A 27,839-nucleotide genomic window follows, 5' to 3' on the forward strand; every position below is an offset into this window, starting at 1 on the left:
GATCTAGAATAGACATGGATTTGGGAGTATACAGCCACTAGATTAATACTGTCTGATTTTAAAAATAACTACTTTAAATACAGTATCTGTGGTATGCCATGTCACATTTACTGGCATGTTGGCATTGGACAACTACTTATGTGGGCTTCTTCCAACTTTCTGAATCTGTCTTTTTTCTGAGGGTCCTGGAGAGGGTTTCCAAGAATGACTATTGTATTGACTAAGGATGTAGAATGATTTTCTTTTTAATACTCGAGGAATGAAGGGGTATTTTGATGTTGTCTTAAAGGTATTGTAAGGTATTTGAATCAGAGCTGAAACTAGTCATTACTGGTGATAAGAGAATAAATGATGCAAGGAAGGAGCTGTAGTCCAAGATAGGACAACTTCCCTTGATCTAGATGCTATACTCCTATTTCATCAATAGGAGTATAGCATCTAGATCAAGGGAAGTAATAGTGCCACTGTATTCTGCTCTGGTCAGACCTCACCTGGAGTACTGTGTCCAGTTCTGGGCACCACAGTTCAAGAAGGACACTGACAAACTGGAACGTGTCCAGAGGAGGGCAACCAAAATGGTCAAAGGCCTGGAAACGATGCCTTATGAGGAACGGCTAAGGGAGCTGGGCATGTTTAGCCTGGAGAAGAGGAGGTTAAGGGGTGGTATGATAGCCATGTTCAAATATATAAAAGGATGTCTCATAGAGGAGGGAGAAAGGTTGTTTTCTGCTGCTCCAGAGAAGCAGACACGGAGCAATGGATCCAAACTACAAGAAAGAAGATTCCACCTAAACATTAGGAAGAACTTCCTGACAGTAAGAGCTGTTTGACAGTGGAATTTGCTGCCAAGGAGTGTGGTGGAGTCTCCTTCTTTGGAGGTCTTTAAGCAGAGGCTTGACAACCATATGTCAGGAGTGCTCTGATGGTGTTTCCTGCTTGGCAGGGGGTTGGACTCGATGGCCCTTGTGATGTCTTCCAACTCTATGATTCTATGATTCTAGGACAAGATCTGATGAGCTGCCCCTAAAGCTACTAAAGGAGCTTGCGGGTGTATCTCAGAGCCTCTGTCTACAATATTTAAGAATTCTTGGAGGACAGGTGAGATCCTGGCAAACTGGAGAGTGGTCAAATGTTTTCACATCATCAAAAACGGGGGGCGGGGGGAGAAGACCGAGGTAACTACTGACCGGTCAGCTTGATGTTGATACCTGGAAAGGTTCTAGAACAAATAATTAAGCAGTTGGTCTGTGATTACTGAGACCTAGCACCTAGCATGGGTTTCTCAAAAACAAGTCTTGACAGACAAATCTCACTTCTTTTTATTTCTTTTTTTTGATATACAGTGGTAACTCGGGTTACATACGCTTCAGGTTACAGACGCTTCAGGTTACAGACTCCACTAACCCAGAAATAGTACTTCAGGTTAAGAACTTTGCTTTAGGATGAGAACAGAAATCATGCCCCGGCGGCGCGGCAGCAGGAGGAGGTCCCATTAGCTAAAGTGGTGCTTCAGGTTAAGAACAGTTTCAAGTTAAGAACGGACCTCCGAATGAATTAAGTACTTAACCCGAGGTACCACTGTAGTTACAAACTTGGTGGATTGGGAATGCTGTGGACATATGTATCTTGATTTCAGTAAGACTTCTGATTAAGTCCCCCATGGTATTCTTGCAGGGAAGCTGGTAAAACTGGGCTGGATGAGATAACTGTTAGGTGGTTTTTCTAGCTGGTTGACTGACCAAACCCAAAGACTGCTCACAAATGGCTCCTCACCATCCTGGAAAAAGGTGACAAGTGAGGTGCCACAGGTCCTGGGTCCATTGTTGTTCAACATCTTTATAAACGACTTGGATGAAGGAATTTAGGTGATGCTCATCAAATATGCAGATGACACCAAACTGGGAGGGGTTGCTAATGCTGCAGAAGACAGATTGGAGAACTGGGCCAAAATTTGAGGAGGGCAAATGTTGTCCCTATTTTCAAAAAGGGGAAAAGAGAGGACCCAAATAATTACCGCCCAGTCAGTCTGACATCAATACCAGGGAAGATTCTGGAGCAGATCATTAAGCAAACAGTCTGTGAGCACCTAGAAAGGAATGCTGTGATCACCAATAGTCAGCATGGATTTCTGAAAAATAAGTCATGTCAGACTAACCTGATCTCGTTTTTTGACAGAATTACAAGCCTGGTAGATGAAGGGAACGCAGTGGATGTAGCCTACCTTGATTTCAGTAAGGCATTTGACAAGGTGCCCCATGATATTCTTGTAAAGAAGCTGGTAAAATGCGGTCTTGACTATGCTACCACTCAGTGGATTTGTAACTGGCTGACTGACCAAACCCAAAGGGTGCTCATCAATGGTTCCTCTTCATCCTGGAGAAGAGTGACTAGTGGGGTGCCACAGGGTTCTGTCTTGGGCCTGGTCTTATTCCACATCTTTATCAACGACTTGGATGATGGACTCAAGGGCATCCTGATCAAATTTGCAGATGACACCAAACTGGGAGGGGTGGCTAACACCCCAGAGGACAGGATCACACTTCAAAACGACCTTGACAGATTAGAGAACTGGGCCAAAACAAACAAGATGAATTTTAACAGGGAGAAATGTAAAGTATTGCACTTGGGCAAAAAAAATGAGAGGCACAAATACAAGATGGGTGACACCTGGCTTGAGAGCAGTACATGTGAAAAGGATCTAGGAGTCTTGGTTGACCACAAACTTGACATGAGCCAACAGTGTGACATGGCAGCTAAAAAAAGCCATGTTCAAATATATAAAATGATGTCACATAGAGGAGAGAGAAAGGTTGTTTTCTGCTGCTCCAGAGAAGCGGACACGGAGCAATGGATCCAAACTACAGGAAAGAAGATTCCACCTAAACATTAGGAAGAACTTCCTGACAGTAAGAGCTGTTCAACAGTGGAATTTGCTGCCAAGGAGTGTGGTGGAGGCTCCTTCTTTGGAGGTCTTTAAGCAGAGGCTTGACAACCATATGTCAGGAGTGCTCTGATGGTGTTTCCTGCTTGGCAGGGGGTTGGACTCGATGGCCCTTGTGGTCTCTTGCAACTCTGATTCTATAACAACATGAACTTCAGTAGGGATAAATGTAAGGTTCTACACTTAGGCAGGAAGACCAAGCTGCACAAATATAAGACGGGGGACACCTGGCTTGCCAGTATTACATGTGAAAAGGATCATGGGGTCTTAGTAGAATGCAAGACTAAGATAAGCTGACATTGTGGTGCAGCAGCAAAAGAAGCTAATGCCATTCTAGGCTGGATCAACAGAAGTATAGTGTCCTGATCAAGGGAAGTCATAGAACCACACTTTTGTGCCTTGGACAGACCACATGCTTGGAGTACTGTGACCAGTTCTGGGTGCCACAATTTAAGAAGGATATTGACAAGTTGCAACATGTGCAGAGGAAGGTGAGCAAGATAATTAAGGGTCTGGAAACCAAGCCTAATGAGAAACAGTTGAGGGAGTTGAGTTTAGGCTGGATAGGAACAGAGAGGAGATATGAGCTGTCACATAAAAGATGGAGCACGCTTGTTTTTGCCTGCTCTGGAGGCTAGGACCCAAATCAAATTATAAGGAACAAGGGTCTGACTAAACATCAGGAAGAACTTTCTGATGATAAGAGCTGTTCAAACGTGGTGGACTCTCATTCCTTGGAGTTTTTTTTAGCAGAGGTTGGTTGGCCATCTGTCTTTAAGTGAGATTTCTGCACTGCAGTGGGTTGGACTGGATGACCCTTGAAGTTTCTTTCTTCCAACTCTACAATTCTGATTCTCTGAATCTAGGCTATATAACAATCCTAGAGCAAGATGACTTGCATTTTAATTCTATGACCTGCGATAGTGCAGCAGCTGCACATAGGATTGAACTGGAAATTTATGAATATTTATAAGGGTGTTTTAGGATGTATGATAATTTCTAAATTGGTAAGTTTAGCCCTATTTAGTGTGTCCACCTAGAACTGCACAATGAGAAGAACCACTTCAATATTATTTTAAAACTGATTGCCATGTTTTTAGGTCATCTTGACATAAATGGTACATGAAAATATATTTGGAAAGTTTTGGGGATGGAGCAGGATATAAAGCTAAATAAAATGCACAGGAGTGTTCCTGAATGCCAGTGTCCTAGGAAACTCATCTGGTCTCAGAAGGAGGACTGCTTCCAATAGAGACTGTCTGTCTCATGTCTGTTTCAGATCTTAAAATCACTTAAGTAGTTTTGTGTACATTTTATGTGAATACATGATGAAAGTAAGATTCCCCACATAGCAACTTCTACACTATTTTAATTATTGAGAATTTTTAAAAATACTATTATAACCCATTAGAAAACACAATCAAGTTTAAACAAACCATGAGAGTGCAAAGACATATCTTCCACCACAAGCAATATAGTTTAAAAAGCTGGTGAATGAGTAAATTATTGTACCAAATGGCTGAGAATTAATCTCTGAAGACGAACTGCAATCTAACGAGGCATCTGTGTCCCAGGGAACTCTCCGTGTGTCCCTGGCGGTATGCACAGCATGTAGAGTCTGCACGGCATTCTTTGTCCGCTTTTGCGGGCAGCTTTTCGTCTCATTGTTTAGAATATCTTAATGCATCTGTGATGCGTGGAATGCATTCATACTGACAGACTTACTATTGTTTTCTCTCAGAAGCTTTGTTGAGCAAAAGACTGCATCGCAGTTCCCAATAATTATATTGGTTAATTAATCAAGACAAAAAAGTTTGCAAATCAGTGCTTGGTTGCCAAGCAGGAGGATAAAAAATGAACACAATACACGCTGTAGCAATGTAACAGAAGTAACAGCTATTGGACGAGAGATTCTTATATAATGAAGCTATTAATACTAAAATGGTTAATGTTAACATTGCTCCAGGTGTCTTTCCTTAGATGCAAACAAAAAGGCTAACATTATGTATATAAAAGGCCAAATGTTACCATGGATCCTAAAACCTTACAGAGAAGCGACAGCTTTTACATCTGATTAGGGAACACGATTTAAATACCAGGGACTACAGCCAAACAGTCATTTCTCTCTACAAGCCTCTTTCATTCACTCTGGGGTCAGTAGCTGGTGAACAGAAGGTCAGATACATTTGCCCTGGAAATACCTGGATTAGTTTTATTGCACTGTAATAGTTATATTTTAAAAGGCAAACTAACACTAATTTTACAGTTTGCATTTTTCCTTCTGCAGCATGGCTTCTTTGAACACGCAACACATTAGCAAAAAGGAAGCAGACATCCACACACATGGCCTTTCTGTTATGGTAGTACATTTAGCATTCATTTTGCATCTGATATTCATATATTGAGCCTAGTATACTTTGTACAGAAAAAGGGTATATAAATTGAATAAAAAGTAGTAAAATGATACTGTTAAGTAAAACAATCAGTAAAAGAAAAAAAAAGTTTAAAGTGCAATCCTATGCATGTCTACCCAAAAGTGTTCCCACTTAATTTACAGGGACTCAATATTAGGTAAGCATGTGTAAGACAGTAGTCCTAAACTGGTTTGGCTTAAGATTTTGGTGTCTAAAGGGGTCATCAATTGACCATTCCTACTTTATTTCAGATGTCTTTGCTTTACCACTCCAAGAAAGCTTAGAGTCATTGTTATTTTCGTTTTGGTGTCAGGTGACAACACTTTGATTTTTCTGTATCCATCTGCTTCAATAATAGAATTTTATTTATTATGTTTTATTGTTTACAATTGTTGTATTTTAGTTCTTTCATCCTATGGAAGTCTCTCTGGGAACCTGATGGATGGAAAACATTTTCTAAATCAATCACATTTTTCAATAACAGTAACTGATGAATTGATCTGTGATATAAGTGTTATTTTATCCTTATGGGAAAAGGGACTTCACTACTGGGTGGCAGGACAGGCATTGATAAATTCAAGAAAATTGCATGTCACTAAGATGACATGCACACAATGAGAGGTGCATCTACACTTCTTTCTGCTGCTGGCTTGGCTCTTATTATTCTGAGTGCATTTGCCTTTTAGTCATCTATACATCATCTGCTTCTTCATCTGTATCTATTTTTCTTTTTCTATGGTGCTCCAATGCCTCAGGGCAACAGAAGACCTGTCCCAGGAAGCCTGACTAGGATTTGCCTGTCTGCCATAATCTTAAAGCATATTAGGCAGCTGCACATTTCCCCCTTATTGAACAGGGCCATAGGGCTACTTGGATAAATTCTGAAAATCTGTGTAAACTTTGCAAAAATTGTAACAGCTGAATAGCTTAAAATCAGGCTCATCTGGATGTTTTGCAGCATGTTTTGTGCTGTGGAAAATGATAGAAGGCACTGGAAAACAAGGCGAGCAACTGTACAATGAGAGCTTCCTATCCAAAAATGGCTGTTTTTATTGGGTTTGAGATTGTAGCTGTTAAAACTTCATTCAGTATATATGCCCAATGGTTTCTAATGGAATAAAAAGATGCATAACTGCATGCATGTCTAAAGCCCATTAATATATTCTAATCAAAGCTTTGGAAACAGCACCAGAAGTAGGGCTTTTTCAGGAGTGGCACTTGGACATCTTTGCATCTTTGAGCCCTCTTTCTCCCTTGGTGGGTAAAGCAGCTTCAGATGAAAGCACTACTAGAGCAGCATCCACAAGAGGCCCCTGGAAATGTATTGTGTTGTTGACTATGTGATTGGTTGCCTAGCTAGAGCCAACCATTTTATGGATAAAATCCTATCAAAGGATTCTGGGACTGTAACTGTGGAAGATTCGTTTGGCCCCTGTGGAAAAAGCACCATGAGACCCTTCAGTAAGGAGTATCCTGCTTCTGTCCTTGGCATCTGTGTCTGTAGTCAGCCAGACAGCCCAGAGGTCTAGAAAACAATTCTACCTTAACAGCCTGTGTCGCACAGGTTGTTCTCCTCCATCTTTAGAGAGTTCTCCTTCCTCTCTGTGGAAAACCTCAAATTCCTGAATAGGGATAGATCTGTCCATTTTTGGTTTCTCTCAGTTTCAGTTCTCCACATTTCTGCATTCGTTTATGACTATTTATAGGGGATGGGGGCAACTCTCCCAGCAGAGGAGTCCAAGTTGTGCTTTCTGTTGTAGGAGAAGCAATCCTGAATGTTTCTTCCTCACATTTTCCATTACAAATTCATGTCTTCCTCAAATTGAACTTTTTATGTCACTTTGTGGAAAGCTACTCAAGCAGTGCAAGTTATGCATTTGTTAAGCATTTTGTCATACTGGGTTGCATCCAGTAGCGTTTGTCTAACTCATGAAAGGCTTTCTGACCCAGTGAAGGCTTCCATCACCAGAAGGGAGAGACAAGTGCTTTTCACTAATTCCCTGCAGTCACCTGTGCCACCTCCCACTCTGTTCTGAAAGATCCCACCATCCTATGGAGAAGATTATGTATAGGTGTAAGAAGGGCTACAGGGGAGAGGGGGAATTGGTGAAAATCACCTTCCTTCCAATTTTGCTAATGGAAGCCTCGGATGGATTAAAAAAACCCTTCATTCAGCGCAAGGGACACTGGATGATGTAACTCATTAAGTTCTTATAATAAATACAAAGTGAGAATACACAGCATCAGATGCTCCCATTCAACTTAGAAAAAGCATTCAGGGTTTGTTTCAACTGAGCTTTGAGCACTATTATAAACACTAGCCATGATACATAAAATAAAACAATCAAGAACATACCTCTGGTTTCTTTGTGATCTCTATGAAAAACATGTGATTCTTCATTGGATAAATAATAATTAAAGCATCTCCAAAATCTGTTGGTATAATACCCCTGCGATAATTTCTGGTGTGCTCAGACCACACAATATGAACCTCATCATTTCCCAAGTGACGAAGCTGAAACGGCAAATTGGCTTGCTATTAATCAGGGTGATGAACACGTTGGACAAACACGTTGGACGGAATCAATAAAGGAAATTGTACATTTTCTCCATCTTATTTCTCCATCTTGAATAAGAATCCATCTTATTCAAAATATTTATGGGACCCTGGTTAGAGAGATCGTCCTAGTTTGATGTACTTCTAAACTACAGTTTAGAGTTATGAGAATGTGGAGGAGCAAGTTCCACAGTCTCCCCTCCTTCTTTTGTGTGGCTGCGAGATCGAAGCTTTTGCCTCAGTTACATATTAACCACAATTTAGCATTATGAATAGTTAATCTTAACTGCTGTTTGTTTATGGTTTCAAGTTGTCTTGTTTTAACAAACCATAATTAAACTATTGATTAGCCATAGTTTTTTGGGCTTGGACAACAAGTGGTGCTTAATGTAAAACTGAACCTTGCTATGGCTCATTGTCATAAAACTAAACTGATTTTGAGTGAAATCCAGATCAGCTTGTAGGATTATGTTATATTAGAATGGTGCTATTCATAAAAGGCTGACTTTCAAGATCGGAAGCATAGGTTTAAAACCAGAAACATTCACTTAGTGCACACACCTTGGGCTAATTCAAAAGCAGGTGGTTGGGAATAAAAGATAACATGATACTGAAAAAGCTAGTTCTTCACTTGCTTGCCATGGAAACTGGATATTTTCAGGGTCCTTATATATTGCAGAATAGCTGAAACCAGAATATTTTGATGAAAACTGAAAATTCTGAGGGTGGCATCTAATATAGTATGAGTGGATGTCTAGTTGCAGAAGGCGGCTTCTTCTCTCCCTCCCCCCATGTGCCCCAGTAATGTGCTCTGGAGGACTGTGGCGTCTACGGAACTGAGTTTGGAGGCACATGGGGCCTAGAAGAGGAAGTTGAGAAACTGAAAGTCCTGTTGTGCAATAAGTTTTCCAATGGGAAGACATGTTTTTCAGATGTACAAAGTTTATCTAGGAGGAAGAAAATTAAACCCAGCTTAGTTTCATTAGACCTTAAGTGAGGTTAACAGCATAAGTTTTAGAGTAAAATGTATCTATCTGACATATTAAAATAAGTGTACTATAAATTAGTTGGGTGTAGTAGCTATGATTTTAGTTTGAATATGACTTAAACCCCTCATCAGCCAAGAAGTATACTAAGAATGTGTAGAAAAGCTGGTATCTGCTATATTCCAGTACCTCAAATTTGGATAGCTTAATTTGCACATTATGCAAATACCATGCAAATTATTAACTAATTATGCAGATCACATGGTAGTTTCAAGAATAAAATACTGCTCTAATCTCCAAGGACAAACTTGACTATGGCTTGCAGTTTCTTTGGAGAGAAACAAGGCACAAGGCTGGGTTCAGACGCAACTCAAGGCCAGACCATGGTTTACCTCCTGGCAGTGTGGGAGCAGCAGCAGGGAAGGAGAGATGCCCCAGCACACACCAGCGTGCTAAACTAAACTATGGTTAAAAGGTGAACTATGGTTTTAAGTGATGTGTGAATGAGCTCAGGAGTCGCTCAGTGTCACTTTTACAAGTTTTATAGAATGCTCATAGGGAAGTATTAATTCTAAATTACAGATAATATTAAAAGGAGAAATAATATATACCTACATTTTTAACTACATGCATAAGCAGCCTTAGGTTTTTAATGTTTCAGGATTAGATAAAAGTGAGTGCCAAAGGTCGATTATTCTGATTGAATCTAATCTGAATTTTACTATTAATCATGTCCTGACTTAATTTCCTCAGCTACCATCTGTACATCAGAATCTAACTGTAATTTATTGGGGAAAAAATTTTCTTCAAGTCTTATGAAAAAACTGCATGCTCAGAACCTAGTTGTGTGACATTCCACATATCCTACTTAATTAAATAGCATTAAAAGCACTCTGCTTCAGCTATCCTGCAACATGCCTCCCAGGCAACACACCAATGCTAACAGTGGTCATGGTATACACACCTAATAGTCTGACCTCCTTTTCCAACTAATTGCATTACAGAGCCAGCTGGCTCCAGAAAGGAGTTGTCTGTGTGATTGAAGAACTTCTGCTTGGGGTAGGCATGGCTGCTACTTTTACTGAGTAATGGCCAGTCCTGACATCCCCATTGTCTGCCTGACAGAGTGCCCATCCTAAAATCGAAGTTTTATTTGTAAATTAACCAAGAAACTTCCTGCCAGAACAGCACTGCCTGGAGACTGATAATGTGTGCCTTTCATTCCCTTTCACTCTTACTGTATTCACTGCCAATTTGTTTTCTGCTGCCAGCCAGCCTTAGGCTATAAAAAGCCTTGTAAGACATAAGTGCAATTATAGTCCTAGAGTCAAATGAATTGAACAAATCCAATAGCACAGCTCTGTCTCCACTTTGCAAACCCCTACAGCAGTGAGATTAGCTGCTAAAAATCTAATCTAGCTATAACTAATGAATTTCTTGAGTAAAGGAGCAAGAGTTCAGTAGGGGGTTGTACCCAGCTTTCTGAACTGAGAAGCTCTTTGCAGCTAATTGTATATAAAAAAGCAACATACAGCTTTGACAAGAAACTATTAGGATGTTGCTATTACTATTCATTTCCATTGTGGCTGCAGGATGTCTGGATGAAACAGTAATACTATTCATAATGATAAATCATTGGATTCCAAAAGGTATTGCTGAATATGTCTTATTTTCAAAAGAAAAAAGTATTTCAGTAATGACAATCATTTTGCAGATAACACCATGTATTATATATTTTTAAGAACAAAAATGTGATTTCTAAATATGTTACCCTGTACTAGCATATGTATTAGGATATGTTCCTAATTATTTCACTTTATGACAATATACATTCATTAGAATTCTCTACTTATTTTACAAAACACATGTGGGAACAACTACTTTTCATTAAAAATAGAATCTCTAATAATTATTGCTATGACATCTGTCTTATTCTGTGGGTCACAAAATATGCCGCCTGCTGCAGAATGGTCACATTTAAAGGCAGCTTTTCTGGCCGGCAGGTGGTATGACCTTCTGTCATGCTATTGAGTTTGTCAGCTAAGCAAGTTGTTCAGATTTTGCTTATTATGCTTGGAAACGGGCAAAGAAAAAAACAGGACACAAAACTGGTCAGAGTGCAAGTTATTACCTGAACAGCTCAAAGAGTCAGAGATATATTAAATATACCTTACTAAAAACCCAAAAGCAGTCTTAAAAGTGCCAGCTTCAGCTTCCAAATATCTTACTGAAAATAATCAGAATTAAATTACAGTCACCAGACTCCTGAAAATAAACTTTGACACAGTGTTTTGTGTTAGTTAACAGAGTGCAATCAACATATGATTTAATTTTCTTATACCTGACCTTAGTAAATAACTATTCTCAATTTGTTTTTTTAATTATCTTGTAATTGTATGCACACGTGCACCAGTGTTCACAATTTATCATCGCTCCTTATCCAGCACTGCTGAGTGAAATTTGTAATGACTATAATATGTAAATCAAAGTTAAAGTGTAAAATTAAACATTGTTTTAAAAAAGAAACTGCAAAGAAGTCAGGAGAGGTTAATGCAGAGAAGAGCTTCTGTGTAAATGTAGTATGTGGGTAGTTCTAATCAATGATCTTTGGGTGTTCATATGCATAAGAGTGTCCATAGGTCCCAACTCCCTGGGGCCCTGGAAGCCTGAGCACCCACAAAATTCCCCTTGAAAGGGCCAGGCACTCACAAATTTCGGGCAAGGCCCCCATGGCCCATGGTCGCGGTGCCAAGTTGGCACTCCTGAGTGTGTCCCTATTTTCATTTTTGAAATGACGGTGGGTATTGTGGTTTTTAGAAAATATACCAGCTAAAGGTGTGAGACGGAGAATGCTTCCTTGGTACTGTTTGATCACTTGTTTTGCAAGAGACAGAAGCAGCTGGAGTGGGGGAAGGGGAGATTTCACTCTCTGGTTTATTGTTTGTGGCATTTATACAGCCAGCCCAAAAGAGGATTAGAGTGGTTTGAAAGTGCAGACAAAGAAATACTATTAAAGAAAGCAAAGGTAAGTAGGAAAAGCCACAATATATGGAGTGCCTTTTATGAGGATCTGTGTCCCTCCTTGTAAACAGCTCTGCAACAACAGATGGAGAGACTTTCGTTTTCCAGTGCTGCCTTGGGGCACATGCCATTACTACTTGGGAACATTACTTTGTCCCTCTTTTTCCTGTGAAAATCCGATGTTGCAGTTTCAGGAACAGGCAATGGAAGGTTTGTAGATAGTGCCAACTTCCAGATTGGCTGGGGTGGTGGTATGTCCAGCATTAATAATCATTGCTCTTTCACTGTCAGCTACAAATGGAATTGCAACTGGGCTTCCACATGACAGGTTATATCGTACTTTCTGAGTATGCTCATCTTTCTATGTTCCATCTACACCAGCTGGTGTGACATAGCTGATGTGGGTGGGAAAGTCCAATTTAACGGAGTTGTCAACTAAAGCTCCATGCACATGATGAAAAACACTCTTTTCTGCCATTGCCACTAACCACATTCTTGAAAAGGCAATCTCTGGAAAGGATTGTTGTTGTTGTTTTAAAAGGCATCATAGTGTTATGGTGCTATAACACACTTTAATTCAAGTTGCTTTTTTCTAATATTGTAAAAAATGTAGCTGGAAAAGCTACACTATTTTTACACTAACTGAAAAATCAGTTAAAAAATAAACAGGGTAATAAAAGGTGCTGTCAGAGCTGCCTCTAGGTCCCAGCTCACAGAGGACCAACGCCCGGTTGATGTAATGTACAAAAGTCTTTATTGAAGTTTAGTTTCCATTTCAAACCCCAGAGCGTGCAGCCCTACGTCTTGACTCTAGATCGGCGAAGTCCCCTCTGAGTCACTATCCCTTCCGCACCAGTTTAAGATCCTAGCCCGGCTCCACCTCCTGCGCTGTTCCTTCCTCCTCTGGGTCCTTCTGCCCCCTGGGGTTTCCTCCTTCCTGGACTCTTCTGACGCTGACCCCCCTGAGTCTTGCCCCTCCTTCTGGCGGGCTTTAGGACCTGGCTCCCTATCCGGGCTACCTGCTGTGCCGCTCGCCTGTACATTTGAACTTGGCGCGCGCCCAGCCTGTGACTTTCCTCTTGACCGTTTCCCCGCTCTCCGATGGAGGCGTGGTCAATCCTGACTCATCTCCTCTCTCTGGTGGTGAGAACACTGGTCCCGATGCCTGGGACTCCTCCCCCCCACTGCACTCTGGTGGGGAAGCTGGTCCTGATTTCCAGCTGCTGCTCAGGGAGTCCCCGCTGGCCCCTTCCTTCTGGGGTTTCCCCCTTGGCACCCCCCTTGCCCTGGCCATCGGCGCTCCTTTCTGTGAATCTTCCGATTCGCTGGAGAGACTCGTGGAATCTCTCTGACCACTGTCACTGCCTACACCCCCCTCGGATTCCTCCTCCTCGCTCTCCATTTGCTCCATCTCCTGTGTCTCTGCTCCTGAACCCCTGACAGGTGCCTATTACATTATAGTCTACTTTCTGACCGTGAGAGCTTTTCAACAGTGGAACAGTCTCCCTCGGGCGGAGGCGGACTCTCCTTCCTTGGAAGTTTTTAAGCAGAGGTTGGGTGGCCATCTGTCCTGGATGCTTTGGTTGAGATTCCTGCATTGCAGGGGGTTGGACTAGGTGATCCTAGGTGTACCTTCTAACTCTACAATTCTATGCTTCTATGAATGTGTGCTGAACTGTGATAGTTTCCCTTGTCCAATGTGCCCTGGCCACATCAAAGTCCCACCCCTTTAAGAGGATGCAAAAGTAGTGCTAAGGCAGCGTATGAAGGGAGTTGTAATACGACAACATCTAGAGAACACTTTGTTGGCTGCCCCTGCACTAGCAGCATTTATACCTGTACAGAGATTGTACCAGTCTTCTGTTCTTTGGGAGAAAAGGGAACATAAAGGCTCCCACAAGGAGCACTTTGGAACCTGCCATTACTGTGACTTTTGAGATGGAAGAGCTTTTGTGAATGGAGGGGGAAGGATTTCATTTGATACTTGCTTTTATGTACATCTTTTACATTGCTTGTAAAAGATTTGAAGCATCAGAAGGAACAAGTTGCCCAAATTTCACAAGTGCGGGACAGAGGTAATTCGTTGTTAACAAAGTACAACAGCCTTACAGGTGTCTCATTGAGTCTGTACAACAGAGAGATTCTCAGATACTTTGTCAGAAAGAACATATTGCACAGCTTGAGAAGGATTTTTGTCTTTTAAATAAAGAAACGGTGACTGTGCTTCATATCAAGAATCAAATGGCAGCAGATTTAGAAAGACTTCTAAATCACCATGAGTACAGACCCAGGTCATCGGGCTTGAGCTTCTACAGCCGCTGCCTGCCGCGGACCACCATGACAGGATTGGCAGCAACAGCAGCAGTAGTTATGTTCTATGCTGTTGATAATACGTTATCCTGTTGTCAATTATACTGTTTTAAATGTGCATTTTATATTTGACTTCCTTTAGTAATGCTTTCATTTGAAATGTTTAAGATAATATTTTAGTTTCTTGTTAATTATGTTGGTTTGAATGTATACTTTATATTTGTTATATTATCTTCAGTAATGTTTTACTCTGGATTGTTTTATTTGATGTTTTAATGTTGTTGTAAACTGCTTTGAGATTTTTTTCTTAAAAATATGAAGTGGTATAGAAATGAAATTAAGCAAGCAAGCATCTCTGAAGTATGCCATTTTATTTAAGTTCTGAACCAATTTTTGTGCAATTCAAGTTCTGCATAAAACATCTGAAAATTTCCCTGTACACATAACCCACAGCAAATATATTTAAATGAGCACTATATTGTAGGAATTTTAATTCTATGTTTACCTTTTTGGTCAGTGAGTCATCTGAATCAGAGGGCATTCGTGTAGAAACATGGAAAATAACTTCTGCGGTAGATGTAGCATAATATGGTGCAGTTTGGCCTGTGCTGCCATTACGCTGAAGGCCCCCCATAAATCCACAGTGAGTTGAAAGATCAACCTTAATTAATCAAGTAAAAACAAAGAATTTACTCTCAATCTGCAATCCTAAGAAATTAGACTAATGGGGCATCTCCATGAAAATAGGTTTAGAATTTACATTTAGTGACAATTCTAACACTGGAGATAGAGGTATTGTTTGCTGCATATTAAAATGTAGTATTTTTATAAACACTTAACTTCTCAAAAATACATTATTAAAAAAAGTTTCTTAGTCTTTCATTGAACTGTTTGACAAAGATAGCCTCTGAAATTGAATCATTTTTGTGTTTTTCTTGTGTCTAAAAATCATACAATTGTATATTTCAGTGATCTCAACAATAGAGTGCGTAACATGAAGTTAACTTCTGAAGCTTACTTCAGCAACTATAATTTACATTTTAGTCCCTGCAAAGCAAGGGCCTGCATGGTTTTATGCTACTCTGTAAAGCACCATGAGCATTGATGCAGCTTAATAAGAAGTAACATTTCCCCCCGAAACAGAAATCATAAATGCATAGGGCCAACAGAATAGAATCTCTCACACATCAGCTGCCTCCAGGCCTGTTTATCACAGAAGCCACAGTTCAAAATATGTCATCAAACAAGCCACTTCCCATATTCCAGTAAGAGAGCCAAGCTGTCATGTGTCAGGATCTGGCATAGGAGCCATCTTCATGGGAGCCTTGGCCTCCACAATCTTTTTAAGCAGGGGCCAAGCCCCCCACCCAATGTTGAGGGGGAAGAGGAGCCCCCCTCCGGAAGATGTGTGCTCCACTGCCTGCTTGCCCCACCCCTGCCGCAACAACCAGGCCAAGGCCTCCACCATGAGGCCCCGCTGAGGCCTGCCACAGCCACACTTGTGGAAGCCCACCTGCAGCCCTGCGCCGGAGGCCCCCACCCAGCTGCTGTGGCGGCCAAGCATGGAGCCCAACTTCCAGCACAAGGGCCACTGGGTTCTCACAGTCTGGGGCCCAAGTCAGTGCCTCTGGCCCCTGGCATGTTTGTTTAGGCTCTGCTTCAAGTCTGCCACTGGCCCTGCAAGCCGTGCATTGCAAGAATAAGTGGGCAACTGCCAAACAGTTGAGAAGTGGCTACATTGCTCCAAATATGGCAATTAATTCATGGGCTGACACTGATTTTATCACTTCAAAATTAAATATTTGGCTAATAATTACCTCCCAGCCAAGACCAGCAACAAACTCTTCATATGCTTGGCTTCCTTTTGAATTGGACAATATTGAACATTTATCTTCCTGTCCTTCAGCAATGTAAAATACTGCAATCTTGTGAGTTTCCCGGCTGCAATTGGAAATAACAAAAAACCCAAAGCAACCATAAATGAAACTATTAGCATTGATTTTTATAAATATGTGAATACTCTGAAAATGACATGTGATATGAAGTAGGGTCACGCTAAAATGTTTTTGAATGATTTTCAGGGGAAAGTGAACTTACCCACAGGAATGGTGGAGTTGGTAGCTTCCACTTTCCTACCTAAATGGCCTAGACACAGGGTTGGGGGAAAGTGGCAGCAGCCATTTCTTTCCTGAAATGCTTTTGAACACCACGACGTCCAGGGAATTCAGAGATAAAAGAGTGGCTGCTGATAAGAGCTCCACTGCCAGAGGCAGAAACATCCCCTCACAAGATACTCATACCATGTGCCACCTACCATCCTCCCCACACCCAAATTTTACCCTCTTCACCATGATGCTCCAAATTTTGAGCCATTTTTTTAATAAAAAAAATCACTCTGAACATTCCGCTTGGCCCTGGTGTCTTGCAGTACTGTATTTTTATTTATTAAATTTTTATCTCATCTTTCTCAAAGGAGTCCAGGGTGACAAACACTGAAGTGATATAAAACATGGCAGTGAAATTAAAACACTGAAATTAAAAATAAATACTTAAATGCATCAGGCTTACAAAAGAGTAAAGTATGGATTTTCAGCTGCAACTACCAATGAAAATAGGAGTGAATGCTAGTGAAATAAACTGAGATAAAAGTATAATGGTGGCCGGCTGACCACACCCAACTTTCACATACAGCAATTTGCACAAATCACTCTAAAATGAAAACTCTCTTTGTTTGCATCTGCATGTAATGCTAATCCATAATTTAGTGACACATGCAGGCGTAGGAAGGAACCACACTGCACATCCCCTTCCCTCTCTTCTACTCATGTGCCCCAATCTCTGCTGTCTTAAATCTTGGCTTGTCATGTTGATTGGACCAGGGATTGTGACTTCTCTCTAGCTGCAGTCAATTTCTAAAACAGCCAATAAACCTGGCTTGTTTAAACTCTCAAGTTAGGTGCAGACTCTCAAGTCCCTGGTCCAGACAACACAACATGCCAAGAAGGATGGAAATGGAAATGCTGCCAAAATCCAGCTCAAGGCCAAATAATAGGAAGAGTGGGCAATTTGGAGCACATGTGGCAAAGGTTTGCTGCAACTCGTTCCCCATCAGGTACATCTTACTAAACTTTGGTTTTGTGTGGTGTGCAAATGCCGCCTGTGTGCACTATATTTTAAGATCATTTAAAGAATACAGTGTATGGTATTTAACTAAATTTTACCCAGGGTAGACTCACTGAAATTAATTAACGCATATAAGCTAGGCACATTAATTTTAATTAGTCCACTCTGAGTAAATCTTAACTGAATATTATCAAATAAAATAGTAAATCAATGATATTCATAAAAGCAGAAAAAATACAGTTCATTCTTAGAAACTGTCAGAGAGCCACAATCTGGCCTCCTTACTCACAACAGTGATGCAGTTCCTATGTGCAGTTGGGCCCAGGACCAAACTATGCAAAGGAAGTCAGCCAAAGGTCTACAAGAAGGGTTCTGCTAAGATAGGCTCCACAAGGAGTCAATAGCACCCACATTGTAGGCAAATGCAATGTAATGGTTAAGAAGCTACATAAGATGGGTTACCAAGAATTGGATAGTCAACTTAGCAAAGATGCAGCTATTGGCATATGGTGCAACATGCTACAATTTTTGAGTGCATATTCTGAAGGAGGTGCCTAAAGAACAGTGTGCTACTTACATTTGAGGTCTTCAATTGTAATGGAATTGTTTTCCCATTTCTGCCCTCTATTTAAATCTGGCTTTCATATTATGTATGTAGTGAATCTTTATTGTGGAATAATATGCTACTAATTATTGCTAAGACTCCTTTTGTTCCTTTATTTTAGAAAACATCTACCTCACCAAATTCATATTTGGTACTGCTTAATTCTCAATTAGATCTTTGCACCCTAAATTGACCAAAATAGGATTTTTGAGTGAGTGCAAATGGGAGCCACCAGTCCTGGTCACTTATTGCGCCCCGTCCTGGATCACCCTCTCTTCAAATGACAGAAGGAGTAGAACACAGGAACTTACTAAGCCACCTTATACCACTGCAGACCATTGGTTTATGTAGCTCGGAACTGTCTACACTGACAGGCAGAAACTCTACAGGATTTCAGGTGGGGAATCTTTTTCCAGTCCTACCTGGAGTTGCTGGGGATTCAACCTGGGACCTTATTTAGGAAAACAGATGCCCTACCAGTGAGCTTTAGTCTTTTCCAAGAGATTTATGTCAAAATCAGATTCAAGAGAATTAATCTGAGCCTTGAAAAAGAGACGAAAGAGGAAGTGGGGAAGAGTATCATTCTTCCAACTTCCTTCTTCAGCTCTATGTACTTTTCAAGACAGAAACATGTGTCGTCGTCCCCCATCTCATGATGAAGGGAGCAGGGGATTTTAGAGGCTTCATGGACACCAGGGAAAGGATTCACAGGTACCAGGTTGGTGCTTATGAATTTTAGAGGCTTTATGGGCATCATGCTGTTGACCCTGGGCCAAAATACTGCACGGAGAGCTCTAGTTTACACTTAGTTTATGCCCCAAATTCTACATATTAAGCTTTTCTTCATACTTTTTCAACAGTCAAGGTTAAAATTTAGACCCTCCACAAATTTAGTACTTGAAGCCAATCCAAAATTGTTTAAGGATCAAATGTGTTCTAATATGGAATTTCTTCAAAAATACCCACTTACAATTCCTATTTAAATTGGACCAGCTACAACAACATATAATATTTAAATAAAAATAAACCTAACACATTTCAGTTTTCCATAAACATAAAATAATAAACTGGACCTCATTCTGTAAATGTATCCATTAGTAGTTGCCTAGCTAAAACCTTAACTCACCATTGCCTCGAGTCCAAGTTTTTCAGCTCTCTCAACAATTTAGAATTTTTCTTCAGTAGATGAAAGCTTTTTCTACGGATATATGGAACATGTTATGGTAGGAAAGCTCCACGATACATAAACATTATAATTTCCAGAAATCTCTTGAGTAACCAACAGGGAAAATTATAAAAGCCTTTACATTACATAATTTTGAAAATATCAATATAGTTATTACAATAAAAAGCCTGAAGTTTGAATTGTTGTTTCCTCCACCTGCCAGTAATCCATCATTCCAAATCCATTTCCCAATCCACTACTATCTCCTGGGAATCACTCAGAATACAAAATCCAGATTACTTGGGTGAAACAGAGTCCTGCTGCACCATGCAAGTATGAGGAGCGCTTGATTGGCCAGTAAGTTCTCAATCCCTCTACTATTTGAATGCAACTATAAATATGTAAATATGTCATCTTTCCCTTTTCAAAGTAGAATATAACCCCATCCCAACAAAATTCCAACTGAAGCTGTTTCTGTTTTATTTGTAAGCCGCCTTGAATCCCTGTAAGGGAAAAGGCGAGATATAAATAAATAATGTTGTTGGCATCCAACTGTCTTGAGAGACAATGGCGTGTGCCTCCAGGGATGAAGTCAAACTGCTGCATTAACAGCACTGAGGTGACCTCCCTGGAGTGCAAACCTGGGCAGTGTTTTTTATAAAGTAACAACAACAGTTGAGTGCAACTACTATGTACAGAAAAAGGGGCTTTGCATTTGTGTTTCAGTTGTCCCATCTCTTGATTTTTTTACTGTTTCCTCTTTCTGGCTGCTCATCCTGTCAACTCCTTACAAGTGGGCTCCTCTTTCTTCCTCTTGCTCTGTCTTTCACACTTGATAGATAGAATAGCCACTGCTCCCTCCGTTCACAGTGGCTGTTCCTGCTATTCTTTACAGACATGCTGCAGACCACCTGCATATATCCTGTGGACCACTGACAGTGTGGGACCCCTGCTGCTGTAGTAGTAGTAGTAGTTTCCAATTCACCTTCAAAGGTAGCCCAAGTAGAGTGCATTGCAGTAGTCCAAGCGGGAGATAACTAGAGCATGCACCACTCTGGCGAGACAGTCCATGGGCAGGTAGGGTCTTAGCCTGCATACCAGATGGAGCTGGTAGACAGCTGCCCTGGACACAGAATTCACTTGCGCCTCTATGGACAGCTGTGAGTCCAAAATTACTCCCAGGCTGTGCACCTGGTCCTTCAGGGGTACAGTTACCCCATTCAGGACCAGAGAGTCCCCCACACCTGCCCGCTCCCTCCGCCACTGCCCCCAGTCCCACTAACAGTAAACTGTTGAAACCAACATGGCAATACAGGATATGTAGACAGGGGCATCACTCTCAGGCTCCAACTACCTCCTGCATATAAATCTGAGTCTGTGGCCTAAACCTAAACACTCAATTTTAAGGAAGCAATCCATTAGTTTTTTAGGTAGATTCTTTCTTGTTGGCTTATTAATTGCCCTGTCCCTTTTTTGGGGTCAATCCATACTGATTGTAAAAGGTAATAAAAAAATCTAGAAAGCATTGTGGCTGTAGGTGGGAGACGTTTTGGAAAAATATTTCTTTTTCCCAATATCCCTGGCCTGGGAGCCAGAAGTGAAGATGAAAAAAGAAGAAAGAAATAAAAAAAGATAAAAGAGGAAAGAAGTTAGAAAAAATTAACCACAGAGAGTTAAAAGAAACTCTGCAAATCTAGCTTCTGGCCAGTCTGGGAGCCCATTCAAAAGATTTTCTGCTTTCCACTGGGTAGAGGTGCTTTTCTGAAAGTGGAGACTTCCATTTGGATGGAAAGATAGTATTATTTCTAATAATAACAGTAATCTAAAGCCCTACTTACCTTTTGTCCCAAGAATTCATTCCCAAGTCATTTAGCAAGAGCCTACATAAATGAAATGGTGCTTGGAGCTGTGCAGGTCTTGGTGCCTTTTGACTTTCAACTTTCATACTGAGATTGAAACTGCATCCATGTGCATACTCATTTTCTATGCAACTCTGCTGCATTATTGCTTCTAGTATATTTTTCTCTTGGTCATGGTTCATGACATATGGCGATGGCGATGGCTCATTCAATTTTAGTTGCGGATGTAAAAGGCACTCAGGACTACTATTGCCAATCCTCTCTAGCAATTTATCAAGAGCATCTTCTCCTTCATATATTTGAATGAAGTCCACTGGAGGCTCAAAGTTCTGCTTATGATTGTCCAAAACTGCAGTGGATATTATCTTATTTTGACTTGGTAGACTACCAGCTAATGGTCCATGCATCAGCCTTCCATCCCATGAATACTTCCCTGAGATATCTCTAACAATTACTCTTACTTCTGAGAATGCTGCTGCTGGTTCATTGTCTATCTCCTTTTCAGAAGGAATTTGAAGATAAGATATAAGAGTACTGTCATTAAATACAAACAGTTGTAAATTTGGGCTTCTGAAAACTTCAGAAGACAGTTCTGAAGAGTCCACATATGAGTTGTTGTGATTCTCACTAATAAGGCTGTGAAGAACAGCAGGTCCTCCATTCAGGGGATAATGGCCCAAATTGTTTACTAGATGTGCCATTATCATTCGTGCAGTCAAAGGTATTAATTCCAAACTCCTCCTCCTTCTCTCTGAAAGTAATAAAAATAAATAAGCAAAATAAGCCAACTAAAATATACACAAAGATCAAGGTAAATCATGTTTATATATGGCTCTGAAATTTGGGGGATGATGCATACTCTGATTTGGAGTCAATCAGCACAAATTTTAGGAGCAATACTAGAAAGATCTAAAAGCACATCATCTGCAGTCTTGAAAGTAGAGAAAGACCTATTCCTAATATATTTGAGGATAGTGATTAGCTTATTTACTCACCGGTTGAATATTAAGCCAGTGATGCAAATGAAGAATCAGGAATGTATTCCAATAAATTGATAAACAGTAATTTATTATTATTATTATTGTTGTTGTTGTTGTTTGTTGTTGTTTAGTTGTGTCCGACTCTTCGTGTCCGACTCTTCGTGACCCCATGGACCAGAGCACGCCAGGCACTCCTGTCTTCCACTGCCTCCCGTAGTTTGGTCAAACTTATGCTGGTAGCTTCGTGCTCTGTCATCCCCTTCTCCTTGTGCCCTCCATCATTCCCAACATCAGGGTCTTTTCCAGGGAGTCTTCTCTTCTCATGAGGAGGCCACAGTCTTGGAGCCTCAGCTTCACGATCGGTCCTTCCAGTGAGCCCTCAGGGCTGATTTCCTTAAGAATGGATACGTTTGATCTTCTTGCAGTCCATGGGACTCTCAAGAGTCCAGCACCATAATTCAAAAACATCAATTCTTTGGCGATCAGCCTTTATGGTCCAGCTCTCACTTCCATGCATCACTACTAGGAAAGCCATAGCTATACGGACCTTTGTTGGCAAGGTGATGTCTCTGCTTTTTAAGATGCTGTCTAGGTTTGTCATTGCTTTCCTCCCAAGAAGCAGGCGTCTTTTAATTTCGTGGCTGCTGTCACCATCTGCAGTGATCATGGAGCCCAAGAAAGTAAAATCTCTCACTGCCTCCATTTCTTCCCCTTCTATTTGCCAGGAGGTGATGGGCCCAGTGCCATGATCTTCATTTTTTTGATGTTGAGCTTCAGACCATATTTTGCGCTCTCCTCTTACACCCTCAATAAAAGGTTCTTTAATTCCTTCTCACTTTCTGCCATCAAGATTGTGTCATCTGCATATCTGAGGTTGTTGATATTTCTTCTGGCAATCTTAATTCCGGCTTGGGGTTCATCCAGCCCAGCCTTTCGCATGATGAATTCTGCATATAATTTAAATAAGCAAGGAGACAATATACAGCCTTGTCGTACTCCTTTCCCAATTTTGAACCAATCAGTTGTTCCATATCCAGTTCTAACTGTAGCTTCTTGTCCCACATAGAGATTTCTCAGGAGACAGATGAGGTGATCAGGCACTCCCATTTCTTTAAGAACTTGCCATAGTTTGCTGTGGTCGACACAGTCAAAGGCTTTTGCATAGTCAATGAAGCAGAAGTAGATGTCTTTCTGGAACTCTCTAGCTTTCTCCATAATCCAGCGCATGTTTGCAATTTGGTCTCTGGTTCCTCTGCCCCTTTGAAATCCAGCTTGCACTTCTGGGAGTTCTCGGTCCACATACTGCTTGAGCCTTCCTTGTAGAATTTTTAGCATAACCTTGCTAGCGTGTGAAATGAGTGCAATTGTGTGGTAGTTGGAGCATTCTTTGGCACTGCCCTTCTTTGGAATTGGGATGCAGACTGATCTTCTCCGATCCTCTGGCCACTGCTGAGTTTTCCGCACTTGCTGGCATATTGAGTGTAGCACCTTAACAGCATCATCTTTTAAAATTTTAAATAGTTCAGCTGGAATACCATCACTTCCACTGGCCTTGTTATTTGCAGTGCTTTCTAAGGCCCATTTGACTTCACTCTCCAGGATGTCTGGCTCAAGGTCAGCAATCGCACTACCTGGGGTGTACAAGACATCCTGGGGTGTACGAGACTTTCTGATATAATTCTGGTATAATTCCTCTGTGTATTCTTGCCACCTCTTCTTGATGCCTTCTGCTTCTGTTAGGTCCTTACCACTTTTGTCCTTTATTATGGTAATCTTTGTACGAAATGTTCCTTTCATATCTCCAATTTTCTTGAACAGATCTCTGGTTTTTCCCATTCTATTGTTTTCCTCTATTTCTTTGTATTGCTCGTTTAAGAAGGCCTTCTTGTCTCTCCTTGCTATTTTTTGGAAATCTGCATTCAATTACCTGTATCTTTCACTATCTCCCTCGCATTTTGCTTGCCTTCTCTCCCCCGCTATTTGTAAGGCCTCGCTGGACAACCACTTTGCTTTCTTGCATTTCCTTTTCATTGGGACAGTTTTCGTTGCTGCCTCCTGTATAATGTTACGAGCCTCCGTCCATAGTTCTTCAGGCACTCTGTCCAGCAAATCTAAATCCTTAAACCTGTTCCTCACTTCCGCTGTGTATTCATAAGGGATTTGATTTAGATTGTATCTTACCGGCCCAATGGTTTTTCCTACTTTCTTCAATTCAAGCTTGAATTTTGCTATAAGAAGCTGATGATCTGAGCCACAGTCAGCTCCAGGTCTTGTTTTTGCTGACTGTATAGAGCTTCTCCATCTTTGGCTGCAGAGAATATAATCAATCTGATTTCAATGCTGCCCATCTGGTGATGTCTACGTGTAGAGTCGTCTCTTGTGTTGTTGGAAAAGAGTGTGATGACCAGCTTGTTCTCTTGACAGAACTCTATTAGCCTTTGCCCTGCTTCGATTTGAACTCCAAGGCCAAATTTGCTAGTTGCTCTTTTTATCTCTTGATTCCCTGCTTTAGCATTCCAATCCCCTATAATGAGAAGAACATCCTTCTTTGGTATCATTTCTATAAGGTGTTGTAAGTCTTCATAGAATTGGTCAATTTCAGTTTCTTCAGCACCAGTAGTTGGTGCATAAACTTGGATTACTGTGATGTTAAAAAGTCTGCCTTGGATTTGTATCGAGATCATTCTATCCTTTTTGAGATTGCATCCCAGTACAGCTTTCACCACTCTTTTGTGGACTATGAGGGCCACTCCATTCCTTTTGCGAGACTCTTGCCCACAGTAGTAGATATGATGGTCATCCGAACTGAATTCACCCATTCCCGTCCATTTTAGTTCACTGATGCCCAGGATGTCAATATTTATTCTTGCCATCTCATTTTTGACCACATCCAACTTACCCAGGTTCATGGTTCTTACATTCCAGGTTCCTATGCAATATTTTTCTTTACAGCATTGGACTTTCCTTTTGCTTCCAGGCATATCTGCAACTGAGCATCTTTTCGGCTTTGGCCCAGCCGCTTCATCAGCTCTGAATCTACTTGTACTTACTTGTCCTCCGCTCTTCCTCAGTAGTATGCTGGACGCCTTCCGACCTGAGGGGTTCATCTTCCAGCGTCATAACTTTTATATGCCTGTTGTCTTTGTCCATGGAGTTTTCTTGGCAGGGATACTGGAGTGGCTTGCCAGTTCCTGCTCCAGGTAACTTCCCTGGTATCTCCAAATAAGCATTCCTCCCCAGAATGCCTGGAGTGTGGGGTAAAGTGCTGGAGTGATAGAGGCAATCAGGTGGAGATACCATGCACAAGTGAGGTCTCCTGCTCATCCAAGCTACCTCCATCTAGCTATGGACCTTCTGATATCTTAATAGCGTAGGCTAAACCTAAATAGTAAATGTGTTGTATCTAGATAAAAGTTCTTGCAAAACACCCACTTTTCTCATAGACAGCTCTCTAGAACTGTCTCTTAATGTATTAAAGCTAAAATGTCTTGTTGTTCTTCAAAGTAGATCCTGGATTAAAGATGATGACGACAATGGCAGCATTAATCAAACCCTCCAGTTTTATAGTTTTAGCTCCATTGTTTTAAATGTTTTTAAACGTTTTACAGCTTAGGCTTATTGCTGCACCATTCTTTCCACCTTATTCAAAGTATTTATTACCTTCAGCAACAGTGAGTAAGTTGCTCAGATCCGCAGAAGACTGAAACTGCATGGGTTCAGAATTCCTAACATTTCCAAGTGGCAAAAATGGATCATAGATATCACTAGAGAGGTCTGCAAGGCTTAAAAGGTAATGACTTTGCTGTGTATATGTGTTTGAGCCATGAACACAACTGTGCAGGACCTGGAAAAAGCAAAAAGAAAATGAGAAATAGATTGTAACAGAAAATACTACACTATACTGTTGTTCAGTAGGTTGCGCGTTGGCCATATCCAAAACTCCTCCAATGGCACCACAAACATTAAAAAAAATAAATGTGACAAATAAATACTTATTATTGGGAGCTTCAGTTGGAAGCTGAAGTGAAGCAGACAGAAGGTACTGGTCTCTTGGCCCGAAAAAGGCATGTCAGGCTCCTAACACTGACATTGAGCCAGGTCAAATGCAAGACATCATGCTGCCTGCTAATCACAGGGGCCAAGACTGTACCCGTCCATTCTCTTTGTGCCTGAAGCAGGCTCTAAAGCATGAATAGTCTCAGATAGTTCACTTGATTCCAGGTTCAAATGAAATGACAATTGCATTAGGGATGGCATGCCCAACATTTTGTCCTGAATAATGTCATCACAGCAGGATGCCACTTTTTCAGGATCTAGGTCTATTCTGCTTCAGCCATGTCTGAACCAAGCAATAGTAGAAAACCTCTAGGCATCAGAGGTTGGTCACCAAGCTATCCATGCCCATCTTTTCTGTGTCTGATGTCGAATATGACATCAGCCATGGTGCAGTTCAAGCCAAAGCTGCTGTGGAAGACTGCACTCTCAATTCTTCTTTTCCAACCACAAACTGAATTGAATCTGGGGCTCCAAAGAAATAATTGGGAACACTGCTCACAATTCTTTCTTCGCAGCAGCAGACTGAAGTTACAACCACCCGACACCATATTATTTATTTACTTTATATATTTTAAAGCATTTCAATATCACTTAATACAGAGGTTGGCAAACTATGGCCCCCGGGCCGGATCAGGCCCACCTGGGTCCTAAATCCGGCCCATGGCGTGAAGTTGGAACCTGCTGCAAAGCCAAGACTCCCAGTGATGGCGATGGGAGGAAGAGGCCAAGTGGCGGCGGCTCTGCCACTCAAACGCCGCGCCTGGTTTACCTTAGCGGAGGTTTGATTGGCAGAGACATCCCCACGACATGCTGAGGTAAACCAGGCACGGCCTTTGATTGATAGAGCCGCTGCTGCTTGACCTCTTCTGCCTGCCCTGGTGCTCCTGTGAGCTCCCTCTGCCTACCCACGAGAAGCAGCGGTGGTGGCAGTGGCAGCCCCTGGGAAAGTAAGTGCTGAGGGTTGGGGCTGGGGCTGAGGGTGGGGAGGAGGACTACTTGCCCCTCTCGCCTCTTCCTCTAGCTCCCCCCCCCGGTGCCGCTTCTCTGGCCCGCCACAAGGTCTGAGTGACAGTAGACCAGGCCACTGCTAAAAAAAAATTGCCGACCCCTGACTTAATATTTCAGAAATTTCATAAGTGGTGTATAATCCAAAAAACAAAGAAGACATCATTAAAACAATAACATGGGCCCACAAATGTCAGGTGAGCGGCTCCGCCCACTTATCCTCCAGCTGAATCCAACCCCACCCTTGAGATAAAGGAATCATGTGGACACACTGAATGGCATGGTTCCTACTCATGCCACTTGATCGACTCATTTTGTTTTCTTCAAAGTTGATTAAATGTTAAAAATGCAGCACAGTGAATAAAAAATGCTTGGCAATGTTTAATTCCTAACAACCTTTGAAAGCGTGCGGAGGCTTGTTTGTCCAGGAAAAAAAATGGAATCGTATAAAATAATGCATCCATTTAAAAACAGAGAATACCAATAGTTTGAGTACATTTATAAATAAGATTTTGCTTTTCCTAAATGAAGCATTTGAAAACAAATGGTGGCTGGAAAGATGATTCTGCCTGTTCTGTAGAGAGCTCTCTAAAGAGCAGGCAGATGGATTTTTATTTCTGCATCTTACCACTAAACACCACAATGCTAAGAGTGGAGATAAACCCTCTGCCTGCTCCTTAAAAGGCAGAATTTTCACCCACCCCAGGACTAGAGCATGGTCGGGAGAAATGCTGCCTTTCACTGCTAAAGAGCACATGAAGTCAGATGATTGGCTGGTGGACACCATTTCTCCCTAATGGACTTAATTAGGCTCATGG

The 27,839-nt window shown here is 41.3% G+C and overlaps 1 protein-coding gene across 11 annotated transcripts in view; it reads right to left on the minus strand.

The window, feature by feature from the left end:
- Positions 1-27,839, minus strand: part of RALGAPA2 (Ral GTPase activating protein catalytic subunit alpha 2) — a 178,918-nt gene that overhangs the window by 48,359 nt on the left and 102,720 nt on the right. For all 11 annotated transcript variants that reach the window (XR_014566701.1, XR_014566702.1, XR_014566703.1 and 8 more), the window contains 6 exons: positions 25,621-25,804; positions 20,960-21,731; positions 19,083-19,154; positions 16,047-16,170; positions 14,735-14,890; positions 7,712-7,870 (listed from right to left, as the gene is read on the minus strand). Coding sequence is in view for 8 of the 11 variants with exons in the window: in XM_083748549.1 (XP_083604675.1) it covers positions 7,712-7,870; positions 14,735-14,890; positions 16,047-16,170; positions 19,083-19,154; positions 20,960-21,731; positions 25,621-25,804 (1,467 nt within the window). In the remaining 3 variants the exon portion in view is untranslated. The remainder of the gene's footprint in view (positions 1-7,711; positions 7,871-14,734; positions 14,891-16,046; positions 16,171-19,082; positions 19,155-20,959; positions 21,732-25,620; positions 25,805-27,839) is intronic.

Source organism: Podarcis gaigeae (genome assembly GCF_964106915.1).
Source record: "Podarcis gaigeae genome assembly, chromosome: 7".
Classification (NCBI taxonomy): Eukaryota; Metazoa; Chordata; class Lepidosauria; order Squamata; family Lacertidae; genus Podarcis; species Podarcis gaigeae.